Source organism: Lissotriton helveticus, chromosome 3_1 (genome assembly GCF_964261635.1).
Source record: "Lissotriton helveticus chromosome 3_1, aLisHel1.1, whole genome shotgun sequence".
NCBI classification, from domain to species: Eukaryota; Metazoa; Chordata; class Amphibia; order Caudata; family Salamandridae; genus Lissotriton; species Lissotriton helveticus.
In genome coordinates this window covers 1,107,462,374-1,107,477,846 of record NC_136061.1, presented here as the reverse complement: position 1 = coordinate 1,107,477,846, position 15,473 = coordinate 1,107,462,374, and the positions used below count along the sequence as shown (strand labels likewise).

Sequence of the window (15,473 nt, the reverse complement as noted above, 5' to 3'; positions counted from 1 at the left end):
TTATAAACGTTATACCTCCCTCACGGCCCTAACTGCGTCCCTAGGCTGTGGTGTGTACAAATTCTAAAATGTTCATACCATCATACTCCACCCCATGTGCAAGAAAAAAGTGTGGAAAGGAAAAGAAGGCACCTCACTGTCGTAACACCAAGAGGATTGCTAGCTGGAACTCGTCAGCAAGTCCACTTATCATCATCGGTTACCACCTTTCCTATTTAAAGAAACGTGTGTGTATGTGTTATTTAACAGAAACCTTAACCCATGATACCAAGGTAGAACTCAAAACCTAAGTGTCATAACAAGCTAATATCCTGTATGCCCAATGGACCCCATGAGGATATAAGCAGATAATCCTCGCAATTGAAACTTGGTGAAGCTACCTAGCTACAACTAACTTTATTTGGTGCTGCTAGCTTCCCACATTAAAAATGGTTCTAATCAAACCATAATCAATTATGCTGCCGACATGTTTCGTTGCCCATATAGAGTTTCAGGCAATTTCTTCAGGGCTGTTGGGGTTCCAGATTAAATTTTCATGGTAGGTTCACATTAAACCATCTGGTTGCGTCCATTATATATACCTGCAACCCTAAATGCCAGGGGCGGGAAAGGCTGTTATGCGTCAATTGATCGCATTTCCCTCACAGTGAGTGGCCAAAGGTCCTGTCACCGTTACCAGTAGTGATCTGATCCTTAATTCAATGCCGTAACAGAGCACGGGACCGACCGCTGATGCTGCAGCGGTCCTGCCATACCAATTAGGATGTGCCCATCACACTGATAGGTGCATTCTGGGCCTTTTACATTGCCGGTGGATCTGATGGCTACAGACCCGCTCGCAATGTAAAAGGACTGTACACAGCTTTGCAATGCACAACATGGCAGGCACCACGTGGTGCCTGTCACATAGTGCATTGCAATTAGGGGTGTACCATAGGGAACCCCCATGTGCACCCCTCAACTCCCCAACACCCTGGGGACCCACAACGGGCCCCCAACAGCAGGAACAGCATGACTTTACATGGCGGCATCGCCGCCATGGAAAGGTACTTTTCCGCCTACATCAAAATATGGATGCTGGAGCATTGCAGACACCGACCAGCAGAAAGCGGCAGACGGTCTTACCGTCCACTGCAGTGCCCCCACCATACTAATATGGCGGGGGGAGAACCAGGGACATATGGCTGGCAGATCGCCACGGCCGGCCTGGCAGTGGCGATCCGCCAGCCATCATAATGGGGACCCATGGGCAAGATTTACAGTATCTCATTTGTCCTTCTCTCACACATAGGTAAATATTTCATCACTCTATTCAGTTTCCATATCCTATGGTCTAATAACTAGAGTTTCTAAACAGTTTAAAAACCTTGTAAGAAATTGGATTATTATTTGGGGTGGGCAACTATCCACTTCAAAGAAGAATCAAAAACTTTTTCAGGGTGAACCTTCCTAGTCATTAAATTAACCTGATCTCAACCCCCTGGTATCTATGGCACATAGCAGACTTGCTTAACTTAAGGCAATGTGTGAAGTATTTATCTAGAACAAAACTGTAATAACATCAAAATGTAAAATAATAAAAAATCCCAAATCAAATAAGAAAAATAGAGTAGAATTTAATTTTAAAAATGACACCAAAATGACAACAATTCAACGTGGGAAACAAGAGACATGATTTTTTAAAGTTTTATGTACAAATAGCGCCAAAAAGTGCTAAGTGTCACGCATAGTCTATGATTGTGGTGAACTTCATCAGAGCAGATTTGCTTAACTAGGGCAATGTGTAAAGTATTTATCCAGAACCAAACCTGTAATAACATCAAAATGTAAAATAATAAAAATCCCAAATCGAATAATAAAAATAGAATAGAATTTAATTCAGAAAATTACAACAATCCAATGAGGGATACGGGAGATATGATTTTTAGATATTTTATGTAGAAATAGCGCCAAAAAGTGCTAAGTCCCATGCATAATCCATGATTGTGGTGAATTTTGACCTAGACGCAATGTCAGGGTCACCACAATGGAGCATGGTGGCACACACCAACTAGGTTTATCCGGTCAAAGATTTTACCTTCTCACTAAGTTGTTTAATTTCCTAGTTTTCAGGGTTTCTGGAGCAGCTCCATTCAGTCAAATCTAAGACTTCCAGGACCTCTGGGGCAGCAATTAAGGTCCACACTCACTCGAACAGATGCAAACAGCAGACCAAGTCCAGGTACAGTTGCTACTGGTCAGGTGAGCTCCCCAGGGTAAAGGGCTCATGTAGCTTGTTGTGTCTCCATAGCCATACAGGAGGTAATCCACCTGATACTTGGAGTCCACTTCTTTGTCCTAGGTCCAAAGGGGAGCAGGTCTAGTCATTTAGTGCTCCTCTCAGGTCACAGACAGCAGGTCCATTCCTCTTCTGATCTTCCACAGGACCAGAATGTGTACTGAATAGGGTGCCAGGGGTGCCACATGTATGCCTGGCATCAGCAAGTGGGTACAGGTGACTTCTGACTTCTCTCTAACCAATGGGGTAAATGTTTCCATGGGTAACCCTACCCATTTTTTCAGCAGTTCATATTTGCATTGCTACAAACAGGCCCAAAAGGCCATGTGCCAGGGCATTTTCAAGATGGCGGAAGTCTTTGGCCACACTAAACCTGAGGTCTGAGGGCAGAGGGAGTGAATACAATTCACCCTGCCTTAGGGCTATGAGGCCTGCTGTACATGTGACTTACATACATTGCGTGCAGTGTCTGTGACAGGGCACACAAGGTGTGTACCATGTCATGTTTTCACTTCTGTCTGCACCTTTTCACACCGCCTGCAATGGCAGTCGTAATAGTTTGTTGGTGGGTACCTTATGGAGGCACAATACATGCTATAGCCCTTAGGGAACCTCTGTAGTGCCTATGCCCTAGGTACCAGGGGTACCATTTACTAGGACCTTACAGGGGGGCTAAAGGTCTTGTCGATTGGAGAACAATTGTGCAGTTACCTAGTTTTAGGGAAAGAGCACTGGCACTGGGAATCTACTTAGCAGGAACCCAGTGCACTTCAGTCAAAATTGCATCAAATACCAGGCATAAAGTGGTGGTGACCATGTCAAAAAAGGGCATTTTCCTACAATATGTAAGATCACAATATCACAATTTGTTTTCATACACTGTATCCCCTTTGTTTGTACAAACACACACCATCAACAGTAACTCAATGAGATTTCAAGAAACTTGCAACCTATTGCCATATAGGTTAGTAATTTGGGTGCATAACAAAGTTCAACGTTCAATAGCGCTATTCTTTTGATAAACACACTTATTCCTTTATAGGTTAGCAATGCTATTAATCAGTGTTCTAGGAATATTCATAATGTTCAACTGCCCTTTATTATGAGTCTTCTGCAACCTTTTATCTCACAGGTTAATTACTTGATGCTTTAAAACTCTTGTGCCTATTCTTGCATAGGTTGAAAGTAGAGTGAGGCGATATATCCCAAAACGCTACCGATTTGGTGTTTTTTCACAACTGCGCAATGTTTTAGGTTCAGTGCACTGACCCTTGATAGATGCAGTGATGCACAGCATCAAGTGCGATATTTGATGTTTGTTTAATCTCTCTGTTCTTCTTCTTTGTAGGTGCTGAGATCAGGGAGCCGGCGACATGGAGCCGGGAGTCGAAGAAGTACAGAATTGGGCTGCCAAGAAAAAGAATCCTTACAGCAGGAGCCTGACAGAGATCAGGAAGCTGCGGGAGGTCTGCAAAGCAAAGCAACAGCTGAAGGCCTAAAGTAAAGTCCACATTTGTAAAGCGCACAATCACCCGTAAGGGTCTCTAGGCGCTGGGGGGCCGTCTGGAAGATTAAGCGAGCTATTGCCCAGAGTCACATGGTGCTGGGCTAACCTGCCGCCGGAGCCGGGGATCGAACCGTGGTCCCCAGATTCCAGCGTCAGTCGCCCTGGCCGCGGCGCCACACAGACCATGCCCAAAGATGGTTGCGGAAATCAGGTGGGGACGAGATCTTGTGCTTCCATGGCTTGTGTCACTGAAAGGAGGCAAAATTGAATGTGGGGTGTGGGGGCTGTGCTTTTATCAAAGTTTAGAATATAATCTAAACATTGTCACTGTGGCAACATGAATTCTTACAAAACAGTGGTTTGGCCAGGGATGTGGAGGGCAGCCATGCTTAGGGGGGTCGCCTATACTGACGTTTAAATAGGTAGAGGGCGTGTCTAAAGGATCACTAATGCTGAGGGACAGTATGCATATGGTGGCATATAGATTTTACATAAGGTACACATCATGACAATTAGAATTGCCATAAATATATGGCTCTGACTAACTAACGCCCAGGTTCAAAACCCACTGAGATGATCTTGTACCCTACAAACTCTGTCGTTGTCACATTAAATCTGCATTTCTCTATCTTAAGTGTAAGACTACTTTTAAACTCTTTCGAAGTTCTTGCAATCTCTGAACATGTGCACCATTGTTTTTACCATATAGTCAAACATCATCTTGATACAACTTCACGCCAGTTATGCCTTTAAAACACCCTCTTTGTGACTTGTTGGGAGAACAAAGCTGTGGATTTTAAACCAAATGGCATTAAGAAGAATCTAAACGTTCTAAAAGGGGGGAACAAATGATGACAACTCTTGTGATTTGTGGTACAACTTGACCTGGTGATTAGCTGAAGACAGATCCAGCAAGGAAAAATATTCAGCCTAATGGAGCAATGGCAGCCTCTCCATGATACTTGGCAGTGGGTAATAGTCCATGACAACACATTTGTTTAGTTATACATCAACAGACAATCTGGTCTCGCGAGTGGCCTTGCATGCAACCACTCCATTGCCTCTACCTCTTCAATCAATCAATCAATCAATCAATCGGGGGTTTATATAGCGCACTACTCACTTGTGAGAGTCTCAAGGCACTGGGGGGGGGCTCCGGATCAGTCGAAGAGCCAAGTCTTGAGGTCCTTCCTGAAGGTGTGCAGGGTTGGCGAGCATCTGATGTTGACGGGGAGCTCGTTTGAGGTCTTGGCTGCGATGTAGCAGAAAGCTCTCCCGCCAATTCTGTTTCTGCGGATGCGGGGGACCTCCGCCAGGGCAAGGTCAGAGGAGCGGAGGCTTCTCTTGGGTGCATGGAAGGATACTCTCTCGTTGAGGTATTTGGTCCGATGTTGTAGAGGGATTTGTAGGCATGGGTGAGGAGTTTGAACGTGACCCTTTTCTTGACGGGGAGCCAGTGGTGGTCTCGTAGGTGTTGGGTCATGTGTTTGTTACGTGGAGTTCCGAGGTTGAGTCTGGAAGCGGCGTTCTGGATGTCTGGAGTCTGTGTAGTAGGGTTTTGTTGATTCCGGCATACAGGGCGTCGCCGTAGTCCAGTCTGCTGGTTGTGAGTGCGTGGGTGATGGTCTTTCTGCAGTCAGGAGTCAGGGGGATCCACTTGAAGGTTTTGCAGTGGATGCGCAGGCAGTTGAAGCTGGTGGAGGCGACGGCGTTGATCTGTCGGGTCATGGAGAGGGAGGAGTCGAGGATGATGCCGAGGTTGCATGCGTGGCTGGTAGGAGTGGGTGGATTTCCGAGGGTGGAGGGCCACCAGGTGTTAACCCAGGTGGAGTAGCAGGATCTGAGGATGAGGACCTCGGTCTTCTCTGAGTTGAGCTCCAAGCAGCTGTCCTTCATCCAGGCTGACACATTCTTCATTCCTTCCTGGAAGCAGAGTCTGGTGTCTTTGGAATTCTTCGTGATTGAGAGGATGAGTGGGTGTCGTCGGCGTAGGATACAATGCTGAGCCCATGCTGTCTGACAATGGCGGCGATGGGGACCATGTAGACGTTGAAGAGCGTCGTGCTGAGAGATGAGCCTTGGGGTACTCCACAGTTGATATTGGTGGGTTTGGAGATGAAGGGAGGGAGTCTGATTCGCTGGGTTCTGCCAGAGAGAAAGGATCAGATCCAGTTGAGGTTGGTTCCTTGCATCCCTGCATCCTGAAGTCTGACTGCAAGGGTGCAATGAGAAACAGTGTCGAAGGCTGCTGAGAGGTCTAGGAGGATGAGCACCGTGGTGTGTCCCGGGTCGAGTAGCAGGCGGATGTCGTCAGTGGCAACGAGGAGAGCGGTCTCGGTGCTGTGGTTGCTGCGGAATCTAGACTGGGAGGCGTCTAGGATGAAGTTCTCTTCGATGAAGGTGGTCAGCTGAGCGTTCACTATTCGCTCAGTGACTTTCGCCGCGAAAGGGAGGAGAGAGATGGGCCGGTAGTTTTTCAGGTCCGTTGGGTCGGCTGGGGGTTTCTTAAGGAGTGATTTTACCTCTGCCTGTTTCCAGTCACCTGGGAAGATGCCGGACATGAGGGAGGCGTTGATGGTCCGTCCTAGTTCGGGTGCGATGGTGCCAGCGGCCCTTTGGAATATGTGCGGTGGTAAGGGGTCCGTAGGGGCTCCTGAGTGGGTCTTCTGCATGGTAGTTGTGGTGTGTTCGGCGGTGGCGGGAGTCCAGGTCATGATGGATGGCCTATCGGCAGTGTGGGGGGTGTTGTTTGGTGTAGGTTCGTTGAAGTTGTCATAGAGGGACTTGATCTTCAGGTGGAAGTATGAGCTGAGCTTGTCGCAGAGTTGCTCGGAAGATGTGATGTCGTGGCTTCGCTGGGGGGTTTTGTGAACTACTGTATGACATTGAACAGTTCCTTGTCGGTGGTCGCGTTGGTCTGGACTTTTTCTCTAATGAAGGTCTGTTTTGGTGTCCCTTATGCACTGGTGTTATTCCTTCAGGGCGCTCCTGTGGATGTTCCATGCTTCCGTCGTTTTCTGGCTTCGCCAGGATTTCTCTAGGTGTCTACAAGAGCGTCTGCCTTCAATGACATGATTGTTCTTAATTTTCTTCAGTTTGTAAGTCATAGATTCTCTAACCATGATAGCCACATTTCTGACTCTTCTCACCTTTGTTGTGAATCTTTAGCTTAATCATAAGGACATAACCCCTAAGGCATCCTATTGCTTCCTAAAAACTTTAGATAATTAATTCTCATAAAATCTCTGTACAAACGTGGCTACTATCTGCTTGCTTTCTTAGTCTGACTGCTGGTACGACTAAAGTATATGAAGATCTTACCAGAAGTGTATCTTCCTTCAAACTGTATAGAGCCCATAAAGTAGCTTAATAGCTTGATGGGCTCTTCATCATTGCCCTGAGACTAACATAAGGCTTGCAGAGTTCGACTATCCTTCTTAATTCTTTCTCAAATATCCCTGGAAATGAATGTAATTTTCACAACTGATCCAAATACCATGTTTATGGGAACATTTTCATTTTGTACTTCCTCAATTGGGCACATTTAACACCTGCTAATTATCCATATAACCACCTCCTTGCATGTATCTCCTTCATCATAGTTCACTTCTATTGCCTTCATGTTCCATTCAGTCCTACAACACTTGGCATAATCCCTCTTTCTTCCACATAATTTACAGATTACCTTACATCCCATATAGTATTTGTTGTTTGCCATGTGCTCCAGACCTATAAAACTTTCCTCGACATTTTCCAATCTCCCTCATATTATACTTGTTCTAACCACATACACTTTGTCATTGTTTCTCTTAAATCCATGACAGTTCTCTTTTTATATCCTCCAAACGTGGTGTGTTCTCACGTCGCAGCAATTGTTAAAAATTCCTTTAAGGAGAGGTCATCCTTTGGCAACAAACATTGTCATGCCTTCTCCATGCTGCAACCCAGCATAAATTGGCCTCTCACACATTCATCAAAACTGCTACCAACATAGCACGTACACACCAGTGTCATAGTTTTGTGATACAACTCCTTAACTGTCTCCCTAGCTCTTTGCGTTTTCTTCCCAAAGAGATACTGTTCCAACATTGTATATTAACTAAGATCTAGGCCTCATCCATTGACAGTCGAGGAAGACGTTCAAATACTTCATGGCCTTCAGGCTCTAAGCAGCGCATCAAAAGTTGACCTACCACATACTCAGTTAATGGCTAAACACATTTTTCCTTTTACCCAGGTGCAATAGAGACAAGACTAGATAAGAAGGGTGCATTAAAGTTCTGCATTTTAACCCCAATATAAAGGGTGTGATGCTAGACAGTAATGTAATTCCAACATAATGTAGAGCTTGAAATTATTGGGACAGTACAACAGAACAAGAACTCCTGTGTACCATTATCCAAAATGATACCCAAGTTTAAAATGAATTCCTGCAGAAATAAAGTTTGATTACTCAAAACAAGAGAGAAAAAAAACCATATATTACATTGTCATTGTTGTTTGATATGTTTATCCATGCAGCCATTGTCTTAAAACCTCTAGGACTTCTATGCATTAGGAGACACTGCAACATGAGGAAACTGAGATGCTGTTTATTAAAATCAGACACAATGTCAAATAATCTCTAGAGAAATGTGAATGATTCTCTAGCGAATTGCTGTCTTCTTCATCTCTACTAAATATTCAAAAGCATCTAGCTGGCTATTTGATGGGCTGCCACTATTTTAAGCAGACTAAGACCAAGCTAACTAATAAGATGGTCGAACATCATTTATTTATACATATATAATCCTTTTTCTTATTTTTTTTGTAAATTCAAAAGACGATATCAATACACTTCACAAATTAAATAACATGTAAACAAAATGAGGACAACAAATCACAAATAGCAATCGGTTGAAAGAATGTTTCCAGTCAAAAGCAAACAACACTAAGTAACCAGCAATGTAGATAGTGCTGGTACACATGTAGCACAGGCACTGTCCTTGAGAGGCATTCCCTCATTTGCATGGTGACATGTCCCCATGCAAATAAGGGACACACTTTTCCTATGATCCTCCACCATACTATCAACCCAAGTGCATAGGCAAAGTGGCTGGCAGGAGGAGTGCCAAGGAGAAGTGGTGCTTATATTTCACTAAAGGCATAAAAGCTATTGCAGCTTGGATGGCCGCTAACTTTCTCCAGCTAAATGGTGGTAAAACTGAAATCTTGCTTTTCGGCGCTGCTCAATTGTTATGGCCTCCTGAGTGGTGGTCGCCTGAATTAGGATCACCACCTACTCCAATATCTTCTGTGAAAAATCTGGGTATAAAACTTGATCAGAAGTTAACCATGAAAGACCAAGTGACATCTACCACTGGCTCCTGCTTTCTTGTTATGAGGCTACTACGAACAGTTCTTCCAATGCTCCCATTGGCAGTACGCAAGACCCTAGTCCAGGAACTGGTGATTAATCTCCTCGACTATGAAAATACTCCTCTGGCTGCGGTCAACGAATCCTTCCTGGACAAGATCCAGGTAGTTCAGAATACAGCGGCTCATCTAATTCACAATCTACCAGCGAGATCTGCCTTGGTTCCTTTATTACTTGCACTACACTGGCTGCCAGTGCGGAAGCGTATCACCTTCAAAATCTGTTGCCTAGTGCACAAAGTGCTTAATGGTAAGGGACCTACCTTCTTGGAGGAAAAGCTTATCCTCTATTGACCTGCAAGGTCTTTGAGATCTACGAATAAGTCTCTTCTTACTATAACACACATTAAGAAAACACATTCAGGTAGCCGTGATTTTTCTTTCCTAGCCCCCCATCTTTGGAACAAACTTCCCCAACACCTATGAGAATCCACCGCCCACTACAATTTTAGGAAATTATTCAAAACTGAATTATTTAAAATGTTTAGGCTCCTTGCCAGGCATATTTGATCCTGCTGCGCCGAGATATCCCTTTGGGGCGATTCATATGCGTTACACCGAGAGGGTGCATGCTGGCGCCGCATTCACAGTGAAAGGCAGATCCACTGCTTCCAGTTTCAACGTAAGAATTTTCAGGGCCCTGGGCAAAAAATATTTTTAGGCCCCCGTTAAGATGAAATTACAATTGTATTACTTATTTTCTGCTAATTCAAGACTAACTAATGCTAAACAGTAGTGAATTATACTTTAACTTTCATACAAAAATAGCTGACAGTCTTTTCTGGGCCCCCAAAATTCCCAAAAAAGTACGCTTGGTAGTGAAAGTCAGAAGTAGAGATAGGCAGAGAGAGGTTCTCATTGACAGAGTGGGAGAAAGATCAAATTGTCAGGGGGGGGCTTGAAAACTTGGGGCCCTGGGCAACTTCCCACTCTGCATATGCCTTTAAAAGTCTCTGACTGCTTCAATAAGCTGGTCCATCTTTCACTAATGCGCTGCCTACACAGAAGTGCAAGTTTGTGGTTGCCATGGGGCAGTTCATTATCGGCAACAGTGCTCAATGCACCTGTTTTTGTTCAGCACAGCTAGTTAAAGGTGAACCACAGCACAAAGAGGGACAGTGTCCCCTTATGGATTAATCCCACAGTTTGTCATTAGCAGAGAGCAATAGCATCTGGGGCTACCAGTAGCTGGCTCGTCATGATGAACCGTCTGGCCTGCTTTTAGTATTACAATTAAACTTTTTGTAGTAGGCAGGTGGGGCCTAAAATGTTTGGTCTTGCTTGCTTCCTATTAGTAAACAGTCTGCATTTGTTCAAAGTACCTGCTGCATAGCTTCCAAGTGTCCACTGACCATGTGGGAATAGCTCATCCAGTCCAGGCTTTTATATTGCATTCTGGGAGTTGTTGCCATTATTTTATAATGTCATAAACAGAACGACATATCCCAGAATGCATGGACCTGGGAAACTTAAGCGCTCTGCTGCAGCCCAATGCTGGGACCACCGCGGTGTTTTTATATCCTTCCCTATAAAGAACGGGATTTCAGTTACTATATTGACAGCCTGCCCTTTTATGGCATTTCATTAAATAATGTTCTTCTTGTGTTCATTAAAAGATTTGTTTCCATCATAAAAATGCAATATCCATAAGTGATGAAAAAATATATACAGCAGTGTGTCTGTAAACTGCAAACACATTGCAAACCCGTCATGACAAAACCATACCTAGGTTTTCCGAGTCCACGCCTCGCCAGCTCGTCCAACCAAGATTTTTTTATTTGCCTCGTGGGCTTGCAGGGCATCAAGTCCCAGAATGCAAAGAATGAAAAACTGAACTGCCGCATGGGGCTGGGAAAACATGGCAGCTGATACTATGATATTGTGTAACAAATAGTTCAACTTAGGTGCCCGGTGCGAGTTTCCAAAGCTAAAAAGTGCTACTCTATAACGGGACACAGTACATAACCTCGTTCTTTACAAAACGTCGCTTTTGCCATAAAGAAGGACCCTTTCTTGCGGGCCTACTTTCACCGTTCGCAGAAAAGAGCTAGTTAGTTTACGTGGTACTAGCCAAACACAGCGAGTGGATATTAAACGTGATAACTCAAATTGTTACATGCGTTGCCAGTATTTTTCTTAAAAAACATTTATTTTCTTTCATTTGCTGAGCGAAAACACCGGAAACGGCCGCTTTCACTTTCTATGCCCCTAAACTGCTTACAAGCCGATTCTTGGCACCTGTGAACACAAATGCAAGCTAAACATGCGGAACTGTCTTTATTTGTAGTGTCGGGAATTTGCCAGTAATGTTTTCAACAACTGTGAGGTTAATGAACTTCCAATATTGATCCCAAACACTGACAGATTTCCCAAATACTGTCCTTTACGCCCCACCCCCTGTAAACATACCTCTTGGGGGTGTAACCTAGCAGCACCCACTTAAAACAGCCATTTGGATCGTGGAAGTGCTATTGCTACCCCCGCCCTACTTCGGTTTACCTCATATATGATGCTGAGTCAGTCAGCGCCTCTTACCATACCGAGTCTGCACCAAACGTCCCTGTGGAGACTGACTCCTGACCAACCCAAGGTACGCGGCCTACCGGAGACAGCTTTACGTGGAATGAAGTGATCCTTCGGCGAAGGAGGACAGCGTTATTTTCAAGTGGTTTTTCTTCATCTGGGCAGCAATGGCGCCGATACTAGCAGGCAAGACCAGTGAGGCTGTTGTGACTGACCTAGTCGGGCAGCTTGGGTAAGTAATGGGTGCTAAAGTATACATCAGAGCATTGGCCTGTATTCGATTGTTTCAAAATAATGTATTTATTAATACTCCCTTAAGTGTGTTCTTGTGAGGGAAAAAAATAACTGGCCTGCGCAGGCGTTGGAAGTGAAAAGTAGATCGTGTTGCAGATTTGTAGGTTCGGGGTTAAACTGCTTGCATCGGCCCTGAACTGCTTGTGTTTTTGGGCAATTCATTTTATCGCTATGTGACTGGGATTTTTTTTAAAAACACATCTTGCAGTGCCCTCTTGGAAACCTACAGGTCTTAGGGCCAGCTCTGCATTTCAACTTACCGAAAGATTTTAAATAAGTTCTATTGACAACGGCATTAATACAACTGGTTTTGTACCAAGAGAGCGTGCAGTTTGGAGTATACATTATAACCATGCTATAATTGGTATTTGACAGTAACGGCTCCTCGAGGGAGTGCTGCAGTGGCGGGGTGCTAAACTCCGGCATACAGCCCAACGGAGGTAAGTTAATAAATAAAACGAATTACATTTTGCATGCTGCATCGCCATTTGGAGTTGCAGCGTGCACAATGTAATTAATTTTAATTAGTAAGTGCTCCCTCGTTGGGTAAATGTCCAGTGCATCTTTTACACTACATCTGTGTAATGGCCCACGAGGAAAGGTCTCCAGTGACCTTGTGTGCAATTTGGCAATGTGATTGTTCGTTGTGCGTCTTTATACAGATGTGTGTTAACATAAATCCTCCTATAGAGAAGACAATGAGACTAGAAAGAGGTAAATCTCCACCAAACAAGGGTACTTCCTCTTAGCTATATGAAGTAAGTGCTTCTTTGTTTGGTGGAGATGTTCTCATGTTGCTCGGCATGAAGAATGCGTAATCAGAAATCAGCGGGAAAGGCGCTGGAGGGCCTCTGGTTAAGCTGTCCTTCATCCTGTCAAAGGGCAAGAAGACCATTGCATACTACCAAGGTGGATGGGGCCAAACACTAATTGAGTGTTTGTGTGGGACCATACTTTTGCATACTCTTTAAAGTTTAAAGGGGGAACCATGGACTCTGCTCTCACCAGGGCAGGACAACAAAGAACCCACTCGTCACAGTAACATACAGATTGTGCTCCAGTAGATCAACAAAGCAGTCAGGGCCACAAGGGATTTCAGATTGTATTTCAATATGAAAATGATGGGAAAATCCACTTGCTCTGACTTTGCCAAGCCCAGGAGAAAGGATTGTTTGTCCTCTACAGAAGTGGAGCTTGAACCGGGCACTTGCGATGTTTACATTTGTAAGTACCTCCCTTTAAGGTTCAATTTCTGTGAGATGAGCTTAAGGGCCAAAACAACCTTGCAAAACCTTAATGGAGGAGGGGGCAGCCTGGCCCCTGTCCCCAGGCCGATTTGGGCCCCGGGACCCTATCCCCCAGGGCCCAGCCTTAATTCAATGGAGGAGGAGGGGCATGCGGCATCCCTCCCTGGGCAGATTTCGGCCACAGAAACCAAATCCACCGGGGCCTGGTAACAAATGAGTGAGAGGAGCTGTGTGGCCCCCTGGCTGATTTCAGACTGGGCCCCATCCCCTGGAGCCCAGCCACAAACCATTGGGGAGGGGTGCAGTGTAGCCTCCCTCCCTGGGCTGATTTCAGCCCTGGGGCCCCATCCCTTTGGGGCCCGCCATATGTCCCTGGTTGCCCTGGTCACACCTAGGCACCCAGTCTGTAGGATGGGGACCACCAAGGGAGCCTGAGAGCCCCCACGTTCCCAGCCGGTTTACCGCCTCCTGCGGGAGCCAGCATTGCTCTTGCATTTAGGGGGCTTCAGGAACTGCAGCTCTTTGCATGCAAGATAAATCATTTCATCCCTCTCCCTGCCCGGACATGCAGGCAGCAAAATAGATTAAACCTCTGTGGGTACCCCAGGACCAGGCATGATCCGGCCCCAAGGGGTGATAGACCCCAGAGCCTTAAAAAGCTCCAGCAGGGTGGGTTCCACAGCACCCCTCCTTTTTTTGTGCCCAGGGAGGGGGTGGTCCCAGGGCCATATATGGCCCAAGAGGGGGCCTTGTGCCCCCTCCTTCATTTAAAATATTTGGCCCTGGGGAGATGGTGGTTCACCCCTCCCCCCCACGTGTCTCCCCTCTGTCTTCTTCTGAAAATATAGCTACAAGGAGGTGGTGGTGGTCCCTGGGGTATAAATATGCCCTTGGAGGGGGGGCCATGCACCTCCCTCCGTGTTATTTAAAATCTCTGCATGCCCTCTGGACCTGGCCCACCCAAGGGCTACAATAAAAATAAGCACAGGAGACCATGCTTGTGTTTTTTTTTTTCTTGTTTTTTTTTCAGGATTTTAAAATATTTCAGAAAATTTGTAGTAAATTAAAAAAAAAATCTCTTTTGTCCTGGTGGGGTCCCTCTAGGACTCCTAGACCACTGCTAGAGGGTTAGGGTATTCCTACCCTGCCCCCTTTTCTTTCTTCTTGTGCATTTTTTTTTTGGGACTCAGCTGAAGTGGGTCTGAGAGTGGGTGCATGAATCCCACGTGAGTGGGTGCATGAGTGTCTCAGTGGGTCTAGGAGTGGGTACTTGTGTGTCTAAGTGGGTGTGCGAGTGGTTACATGAATCTCTGAGTGGATCTTTGAGTGAGTGCATGAGTCTCTGCGTGGGTCTGTGAGTGTGTGCTTATGTATCTGAGTGAGTGTGTTTTATTTTTTTTTTGTGGTTTTTTTCAGCCGAATGTGCAAATCTGAAGTTGCGCTCGGGGCCTCGCTGAGCATCGCAATGAATTTGCGAAAATTCACACATGAAAAAAAGGTTTCTGGGCATGTTCCTCCCACCAGGGCCCCCCACACACCCTATATTGCTCCCAGGGGGTCTAGGTGCCTCTATCCTACCCCTTTCCAATAAACCTTAAATTAATTTGGCGCCGGGGACCATTTTCTGGTGTGTAAAATGACGGCCACAACTTTCTACTCAGGTTGCAGCCAGCCAATCACAGCTCTTTTGTACCCCAGGAGTACGGCATCCCTTTGTCACGAAGATGGGAGGTAACAATCCGAAATTCTCGCCTCTTGACCAAGGTAGATGCCGCCAGGTCCTAAAAGTGTGCAGGAGAATGGCCTCCTAATTGAATGGGCTGGGACTCTTGAGCTTTGCATATTAACAGCTCCTTTAGCTGAAAATCATGGATACATAAAAGGATATCTGGCGGTGGGGACTTATACCCTCTGGCCAGGCCTACCCTATGCACCGGTCCATCTGTATGTCTTGTCCTCTTCGCACAGAACATGTCGAAAGAGGGCTAAGACGCAAGACCTGAGATAGTCTCCTTCAGTCCGCCAAGGCACACCTCTGATCCGTTCATTGTTTCTCCAAGAGTGATTCTCGATCTTCTGCAAGTCCAGGTGCTGCTCCTGCAGGCGGATCAGGTCTTGTTGCATCATGTGGAGTTCCTTCTCTTGCGTCGTGCTCCTCCAGATTGGTCACTTGTTCACCAACCTCCTCAAAGTCTTGTCTAAGCTCTTC

The 15,473-nt window shown here is 45.6% G+C and overlaps 1 protein-coding gene across 3 annotated transcripts in view; it reads left to right on the top strand.

Moving 5' to 3' along the window:
* Positions 1-11,490: 11,490 nt before the first annotated feature.
* Positions 11,491-15,473, top strand: part of UPP2 (uridine phosphorylase 2) — a 256,997-nt gene continuing 253,014 nt past the window's right edge. The window contains exon 1 of one of the 3 annotated variants that reach the window (XM_078683860.1): positions 11,491-11,955. In XM_078683860.1, coding sequence (XP_078539986.1) covers positions 11,891-11,955 — 65 coding nt within the window. In that variant the 5' untranslated portion in view covers positions 11,491-11,890. The remainder of the gene's footprint in view (positions 11,956-15,473) is intronic. The other 2 variants (XM_078683859.1, XM_078683858.1) reach the window with 2 other exon arrangements.